Source organism: Platalea leucorodia (genome assembly GCF_965183815.1).
Source record: "Platalea leucorodia genome assembly, chromosome: 3".
Taxonomy (NCBI): domain Eukaryota; kingdom Metazoa; phylum Chordata; class Aves; order Pelecaniformes; family Threskiornithidae; genus Platalea; species Platalea leucorodia.
This window is the reverse complement of record NC_138825.1, coordinates 122,759,516-122,768,709: the sequence shown is the minus strand read 5'-3', so window position 1 is coordinate 122,768,709 and position 9,194 is coordinate 122,759,516. Positions and strand designations below refer to the sequence as shown.

At 44.1% G+C, this 9,194-nt stretch overlaps 1 protein-coding gene across 1 annotated transcript; it reads left to right on the top strand.

The window, feature by feature from the left end:
* Positions 1–393: 393 nt before the first annotated feature.
* On the top strand, positions 394–7,949 carry LOC309587634 (cytochrome P450 2K4-like; the record flags this gene model as incomplete). The annotated part of the gene is made up of 9 exons (XM_082305947.1): positions 394–576; positions 1,852–2,014; positions 3,347–3,496; positions 4,565–4,725; positions 5,397–5,570; positions 6,612–6,753; positions 6,925–7,109; positions 7,337–7,478; positions 7,762–7,949. 9 exons carry the CDS (start codon positions 394–396, stop codon positions 7,947–7,949), a joined length of 1,488 nt encoding a protein of 495 aa, XP_082162073.1.
* Positions 7,950–9,194: the final 1,245 nt, after the last annotated feature.

The following is a 9,194-nucleotide window of genomic DNA, read 5'->3' as shown; positions in this document are numbered from 1 at the left end:
AGAGATGGGAAAGCCTGAGCAACCAGTGGAACCTCTTCCTTTTTCTCCCAACCCCTCCCAGTCTCAAAGTTCAAGGCAGTGTTTGAGTTGCTGTTTCTAAATTGGACTTATGCCCACAGACATCTCTGCCAATGCACAGGACTAGTTTAGACATCACCTATTTAAACAGTAACCAGCATAGGGTAAAGTGAGCACACATGGTGGTGAGAGTGTCTGGTAGGGATTCTCCAAGGGTAAAACCCCAGACAGGCATTTCTACCATTTCTTAATGGTGAAGCTCATACCTCAGTATGTGTGGAAGTGTCATTAATGCTTGAAACTCTTAAGTTCTGACAGGAGATTGCGCCTTTGCCTGAATTTTCATCTTCTCAGCTAAGCCTTTGCTGAAAGACAATGGATTGGGTCAATCTTGTTCCTGGAGGGTTACTGTTTATACTCATTCTGCTGATTCTGAAAAGACAACATGACTGGAAGAGCCATGCGAGAGAAAACTTCCCCCCAGGACCCAGGCCTTTACCCATCATTGGAAATCTGCACATTATAGATCTGAAGAGACCTTACCGGACAATGCTAGAGGTAACTTCTGTTGTTCCTTTTCTTAGACCTCTCTGTCTAAGGCAGTCCCTGATGCCCCAAAAGGGGTGCACATTTTTCTCTGGACAGGTAGATGTAAATGCAGCAGAATTAATTATCTGCAGTAACTGTTCTTCCTATCACAGGATCTTGTGTCAGTGCAGAGGAATTGACTTCCAGCGAATTGACCTGTTTCTGTGGAACACAGGAAATGCTGGGGTTCTCCAGGCAAGGGTAACTGGAAGAGAGGGGCCCTACAGTTCCTACAGGAACTTCCACCAGCAGCTGCTGAAATATTCAGGAAGGAGACCAGAACTTTCTGGAGGCTGTTTGGTGGACTCAGCCATCAGGGAACTGGCAGAAAACAGTTCTTGATCCTCTCCCTTCATCCTCACCATGAAGGAGGAACTTTCCTGGTTTCCCAAAGCAAAGCAGCAAACAAACAAACACTGCTTACTCTTTCATATCTGGTGGCAGTAAACTCCAGGACTTCAGGGAAGATGGTGTGTGACAGTCAGATAGTGTATGATTTTTGGGGTCATCTCACTGCACTACTCCTCAAAGCCATGAACAGCAAACCTAAGTGTTTTAGACAGTTTCTGTACCCTGGTGTACTACCACCTTGAAAACTGGTCTCCTGGGTTGGGAACATTTCCAACATATCCTCTATGAGTTCTCAGCTTCTCAAACAAAAGTTAACTACAGAGTCTGTGTAGTGGACACAGTTACCTCATAACTCAAAATGAAGCCATTCTTAGCCTGCTTTCCTGGATTTCATTCCCATCTGAGCCATGCAGTCTGTTCCTGCCTGGTTGTGGCTGCAGCTCTTGCACCTTGTCACTAAAGGCGGTAATTCCAGATGCATGTAAAGGCATAACTCCAGACTATTTAAAAGTTGTTACTCATGATTCCAGATGATTTGTACCTCCCCAGATCTGTATACCAGGAACTGAACAGCTTTTGCCATGATTGCTGAGAAATTCACTTTCTGTTTGTCTTTTCAAAGGAACACAGGGCCAAGCCTGTCTGCTCTTCAGCCTTTCCTTTAGCCTCTCTAAAAGTCTGTTACTCAAATACCTAAGAGAGGATTACAGACCCCGCTGTAGTTCTTTTTCTTCCAACATTTTTATGACAAATTCTCCACATTTTGCACAGTGAATGAAAAGCCAATGCCATGCAGAAAAGAGAACATTAAACCTGCTGAAAAACAAGTATTCTGAGCTTGCTAAAAATCATCTGAAAATCATCTTCTTTTATTGTCCCCTCTCATCCCCCTAGCTATCCAAAAAGTATGGCCCAGTCTTCAGCATTCAGATGGGACTGAGGAAAATAGTGGTGCTATCAGGATATGACACAGTGAAGGAAGCTTTGGTGAACAAGGCGGGTGCATTTGCAGGGAGACCTAAAATACCACTCGTTGAAGACACAGGAAAAGGAAAAGGTGAGTGTGCACACACCTGCCTTCTGCAAAGAAGACTGAGACTCTCCATGGAGAGGAGAATGCAGAATGTCTCACTTTGTTTTGCTAAGCATGTGAGGCAATGGAAATGAGGGGGAAATTGAACAATGTGTGGTGATATTCATCGGGGATAAGGAGAGACGATACTCTTAATTAACACATAAACACATAATTTAGAGGTCTGAATCTGCAGCTGGGTCTTCCCTTAGAGGTGACATGTTGAGGAGCTGACATGGGGACACCTCCTGATCTCTTCTCACAAAGGCCACTGCTGCAGCTGCCCAGCTATCAAACCCTTGCCACATAAAACCAATATGAGCTGGCAGAGAAGTGCCTACTACATCATCAGCACTATCTCCAAATAGTCCTTGTGAGATTGATATTATTGAATGCTTATTTTAAATTTTCCAGTTCAATTTACATTTGAGAATAAATCTCTCTTAAAGAGTGAATAAATAATAACCCAAGCCTTTAGTTTGCTTCCCCAGAGGAAGTTCACTCTTGTTCTGAGTTCTTCTGGTGCAGATTTTACCCTCCACAGGTGTTAGATCCTGAATTTGATCTTTCGATTCCCATAAATGTTGATGGGATACATGGAAGTAGGGACACGGGAGATTGTTGTCTTCTGACAGGAAAGCAAGGGTGAGCACTTTTGTATCATGTGACCAGCTCTGAGTAACCAATGTATTGTTAAAAGCCAACCTATCTGCAAATGTTTTTGTTCCTCACTAGGGACAGTTTCTTGAACAAGACTCTAAGCAAGAATAAGAGAGCATGATGGGTGCAAGGAGAGTAAATAGCAGCACCAGCTTGACCAAAACTTCTCTGCAGATGCCGCTGAGAATTCTCTGCAGCTTTTCTAGTGTGTAGGGGGATAGGATTACCCCCACCAAGTGGAGAGATTTTTCCAAACACATGCCCATATTTGAGGTTTAATTTACTCTCTACATAAGAACACAGGCACTCTTGAGAGAGGATGCATCTCACCTAAGGGAGACATCTAAGGTTAATGAGCACACTCATCATCCCAGGTGATGTCCCAGAGGCACTCTCTCTTCTAAACAAAGCTGAACAAAAGCCCTCATGTCTCAGGGCCCATCAGACACCCCATGAACTCAGAATGGTGGCTGCTTCCCTCAGAGCTTTCTCCTGATATATCTTTCTTGTCTTATTTCATTCTATGTGGGGACACAACGTCTTGAGAGCTTGACAGGTTTCCTGCCAGCGCTCATCTTTACCAGGATTCAGGGTAGACGAGGAATCTTTGCTCTCATGATGAAATTTCTATTTCTGTGTTTTCATTTGCCATTTCAGGAGTTATATTTTCTGATGGAGAAAACTGGAAAGTGATGCGAAGATTTACTCTTACAACCTTACGAGACTTTGGAATGGGCAAGAAGGCCATAGAGGATCGTGTTGTAGAAGAGTACAAATGCCTGGCAGACATCATTGAGGCACAGAAAGGTGGGGGGAATCTTACCTTCATAACACTGATTTTCCTCAAGCTTCCTACAAAAATGCCAAGGGTCAAGGAAGAAGAGTCTCTGAACTCTTTCAGATATCTACCTTTCTCCAGCATCCATGCTTCAAGGAGTTTATACGGGCTGTCTGTCTCTCTACCTGGCAATTGCCTGACATGCAAATGAAAAGCATTCATTGAGGCATTGGAAGTCAAACATAGAGTCAGACATCAAACAGCACATCTGAGAATAGCAATTTGTTCCTCCATGTGCAGTGCCTTTGATTGATTTAGTGGCATTGGGAGAGCAGAAGGCTATCGCAAGGAGTTGCATACCTATCAGAAAAAATTGATTGTCCCTAAAGCACATGTCTGTGAAACCCCTTCCAATAGGAAGCAGAACATCCAGTTACACATTTCACCAGCATCATCCAAGATTATTTCTCACTAGGCTCAGTTATCAACAGCAGGACTTCAGTAAGTAGCTCTTTCGACCAAGCAGACTCAGGATAAAAACAGATTTCTGCATCATCATTCTAGTTCAGGTTTCAAGTTCTCACCTTGAACCCCTGAAAGCAGGAGCTGTATTCAGCTGCAAAGGGGATGCATCAGAGGGATCTAGAAGCTGTAGAAGTGAGAGCCCCAGCAGGAAAGATTGAGTGGCCAAAAGCTACTGAGTTAGGAGACTGGGCCTAAAGGGACACAGTCCAACTCTCAAAGAATAGTGGTGACAAGAGACAGCCCAGGACGGCACCAATGGGTGAAGTGGGAATGCTGAGTTTCCCTTATACCAGGAAACTTTAAGATCATGTATGCCTAAACAGAGCAGCGTGGGGAAGGGCCACAAAGACCCAGGGCTGCAACAGTCTTGGAGAAAATGGAGGGGAGCACAAAAGACTTGCATTCAGTCTCTGGTCTGTCAAAATGTTGTGTGAACCCTGAGATGGGGAAGCCTTTCCTCCTGCCAGCTATGTACTTATCATGTTCCAGTCTTCACTGAGCCTCTGCATGCTACTTTAATTAATTAGAATAACCATTGACTTTGGTGTTTGCACCTCCTTTTCCCATGCTAGGGAAGCCCCTTGAGATGACTCTGATGATGAATGCTGCTATTGCTAATGTCATCGTATCCATATTGCTTGGAAAGCGATATGACTATGAAGACCCCACATTCAAAAGGCTCCTGTCATTGGTGAACGAAAATATCAGGATTTTTGGAACTCCCTCTGTTTCGGTAATTCATGCTGTTTCAATATTGCTCTTCAAAAGCATGATTATACAGTGGTATACAGAGGTACACCTCTCCAACATTGATCATTGCAACACACTTATCTGTACGTGACAAACACACCCTGAAATGGCAAAAAGTGGACCTCTGATGCTATTTATGGATTTCTCTTAGCAGCACAGCCTGGGAATTTATAAGTGCCTTCTTTCATCAAGAAGTGAACAACATGTAACATGATACAAGTCCCGATTGTGTCCCCTAGCAATAGAAGTTGATCATTATTCCCCATCTCCCATTACAAACAAGGTCAAAATCAGTGTGGGAATGCCTGTAACTACCTCTTAAACTTGAGACTCCCAATTCCAACCAGCATGGAGAGGGAGGGATGAATTCTCTAGGAGTGGAGAGGTAGGAAATTGTGTCAAGGACATATGCACAAACATGGGATTTCTAGGCCATCATCAACTAGGGTGATTAATATTTAGTCTAAGAGGGAATAAATTTTAACCATTTTACACAGTTGGCCAGGGAAAAAGGAGGACAAAGGAACATGTTGCATCTTGAGTATAAGGCTATACACCATTTTCTGTAAGGGCTTTTCTTAATATATGCTGTTGAACTGTGGTACATCCGCTTAGCAGCTGTTTTATCTTCCTCACTATCTCTGCATCTTGCAGATGTACAACATGTTCCCACTCCTTGGATTCCTCCTGAAGGACCACAAAATTTTTATTCAGAATGTAAAAGAAATCAATGCTTTTATCAAGGTGACTTTCATAGAACATCTCAAAGCCCTGGACAGAAACGACCAGAGGAGCTTCATTGACACTTTCCTTGTGAGACAACAAGAGGTAATTGAATCCTAGCAGCTTCTTCAAATCTCCTCACTTTCCTTTCAAGGCTTGGTAGACAAACAAATATTCTTCAGCAAAGACCTAGCACATGCAAAAGTCCTACCAGAAACTGTGGTCAGGCTAAAAGACTGTGCAGTCATTTCAGCTAGGAGATAAACTGGTCATGGACAAGCTTCTTTTATGCTTCCCCAGTAATTTATCAGGAAAATACAAAACACTATTTCAGCAAGCAAAGTATGAGAAGCTGTCCTTACCTGCAGTTTAAAATCCTTTTCTGTACACCAGCATTTCTGACTCTTTTTTTAAATTCACATCCCCCTTCATAGAGATATACCCAGGGAAAGCTCTAGGCCCAGGACTCTTTAGAACATATTTCTCGGTTTCAGTTGCCACCTCACACAAGATTTCATTTACCTGCTTCATCAAAACTATAGTTTTACCATTCTTGTAAAAATGTGGCAGTGTTTGTACCCAGTCCTCACCTCCACGTGGTATGGCCTCATGAGGTTTCAGCCCAAGTCTACTATAGCAAAAGCATAGGTTGGCTGCTGGATTGCAGGGGAACATGAACAACCCTTCTAGGCTCTCTTTTGATGCTAGTGGCAGGTAAAGGTAATATCATCATGGGCTAAGTCACCACTAACTCTTGAGTTCATGTCAAAACTCAGCTCTGACAGCAAATTTATTCTGCTTCCCAACAAATCTCACCCTGCAAGATGCTCTCCTCCATGACCCATGGGCAGAAAAACTCTGAAACAAATGATTGACTCACATGGGTGGCCCCAGTGACTACTAGCTCTTTTCCAAAACATTCTTGTCATTGTTGACATTATCCAAGCTGAAGACCCTTGTTGACTTGAGTGTGTGTTCTTGTGCGCAGTCCAAACACTCTATCTCAAGACTCAGCTTAGAACAGGTTTCTCAAAGCGTTCCCTCAAAACCTTCTTATTCTTTACACTTAACTCCTCCCTGAGGGCTGCATATGAAAGTTTTTCCCTGTTCTCCAATGAAAAAGTTATTATTGTTTCATATCTCCAGGAGAATGGAAACGCCAATGGATATTTCCATAATGAAAACTTAACTGCGGTTGTGAGAAATCTATTTGTAGCTGGCATGGAGACCACATCCACCACTTTGCGCTGGGGCCTTCTGCTGATGATGAAATATCCTGAAATTCAGAGTAAGTGGAAACTAGGCAATCAGCAGCTTCCTTCTCATCAGGTCACCTCACATGTGACTTCACATTGAGCAGGGCTGAACAAAAAGTGAATTCTCCACATCCCCCTATTCCTACCAGGAGAAAGAGACATTCAAGTGGTCTATCTATGTATGATCCCTATTTTTTTCACAGAAAAAGTTCAAGAAGAGATAGAGCAAGTGATAGGGTCAAACCCCCCACGAATCGAGCATCGAACTCAAATGCCATATACAGATGCTGTTGTCCATGAAATTCAAAGGTTTGCTAATATTCTGCCATTGAACTTGCCTCATGAGACCACTGCAGACGTGACCCTTGAAGGCTATTTCATTCCCAAGGTGAGACAATTTCTGCACTTTTCTTGCCTCCATTCCCCAGTATAACACATCTCCCTTTCAAGTCCTGCTTGTGTCCAAGGATGCTTGCTCACACTGGGGTTCTCACAGCTACTTTGGCAGGAGGTCCTCTATTAAAGTGGGTGTTTTGATCTCCAACACTCACCATCGCTCTGATGGTGACAGCAACACCATCCTCAGTGCAGTAACTGTTCTGCCTTGGCTTGCAGGGAACCTACATTGTCCCCTTACTGGCCTCTGTCCTGCGAGACAAATCCCAGTGGGAGAAACCAGATGTCTTCTACCCTGAGCATTTTCTCAACTCTGAGGGGAAGTTTGTAAAGAAAGATGCTTTCATGCCTTTTTCAGCAGGTATCTTTTGATTTGTTAGGGCTCTGAGGGGAACTGGACATCTCAGACTCCTTTCCCATTGGAGCTGGTCTCTCAGACTCTTCCCAAAGGTCCTCTCCTCTCCTCTCCTCTCCTCTCCTCTCCTCTCCTCTCCTCTCCTCTCCTCTCCTCTCCTCTCCTCTCCTCTCCTCTCCTCTCCTCTCCTCTCCTCTCCTCTCCTCTCCTCTCCTCTCCTCTCCTCTGACAACAGCTCAAGAAGCAGATCCCACTGACTTTCTTGTGGCCGTTCTGCATTTTGTTCCAGGGCAGAGGTCCTGTGCTGGAGAGACTCTTGCCAAAATGGAGCTCTTCCTTTTCTTCACAAGCCTCCTGCAGAGGTTCACCTTCCGTCCTCCCCCTGGAGTTTCCATCTCAGACCTGGACCTCTCTCCCTCCATTGGGTTCACCATTGCCCCTGTGACTCATGAGATCTGCGCAGTGCCACGTTCCTAGGGTTTTTCTTAGTTGTCTCCTTTTCCTGAAACACCCAGATGAAATATCTATGTCTCTAGTACCCACGTGGGAAGTTTGGTACTTCTGAATCCAATACGGGATTTTTAGCCCAAGCGCACCTTGACTGTCCCTGTCACACAATCCACCCCGTGACCACAGTCATGATCCGTCTGGTTTCTTTGGCATGATGGTACAGTCACCCCTTGCCTCCAAAGTTAAAATGGGGAGGGGACACAGTGTTCGTGCGTTTAACACCCACTGTGGATCATCATTCTTCAAGTCTTTCAGATGTTACAAGGTATCATTAGCGATCACCCAGTCAACAGTCAATCCACAATAAACTATCATCAACCATGTAACAATATCAGACATTATAGCAACAATTAACCATAGCAATGGGTGAACATATGAACACCATCCTGGGGTTGTATTGAGACATCTAACATATGGATAGGGTTCAGTGGGGGAATGTCAATTGCATGGGTCAGTTTTAGGGGCACGTCAGTGTCACAAGTGGGATTTAGGGGAGCATTAGTTTCAGGGGCGGGTTTTAAGAGAGCATACTTCACGGTGGACATGGATTTCATTATGGTGCTCTTAATGCAGCTTATAATAATAGAAACTACAACAATCACAATTATGATCATTATCAAAGATTGAAGGAGGCTAGTCAGCCTCCCTGACAAGGAAGAAACAAACAAAAACTTTCCCTAGCCAATTAGTCCCTAGTGCAGTAGCGATTTCTCTTGCGTCTTTGGCTATTTTCTTCATTTTATTCATCTACTCTTGTAGTGACACTGAAACATTTGGGATGTGGATGCAACAGTCGTCTACCAATAGATTCAGCTTCCTGCATACGCCTTTCTCCTTCAATAGGATTAAGTCTAACACAGCTTGGTTTTGAATAGTCATCTTGCTGTTTTCTTGTAATTGATGGTTTAAGAAGCCTATGCTGTTATGCGTAGAGTTTATTAGTGCCTCTAGCTGCAGGCTCAGCTCTAGAATAGAGTGTCTGTTTCATACTGGAGCAATCCCCATTCCAAAGATTGACTCTAACCACCACCCAGTCCTCATTGGAGCGTTTTTCCACCCCTTCCGTACATCCCTTGGCACACAATCCTACCATTGCTGTGGTATGGGCCCTTCCCGGTAGGTAGGACAGAGGGAAAGCACAGCTACTGTGCAGGTCAGTTTTGGGATAGATGGGTATAGCCGAGAATACAGGCAGCCATCAGAGCACACCCA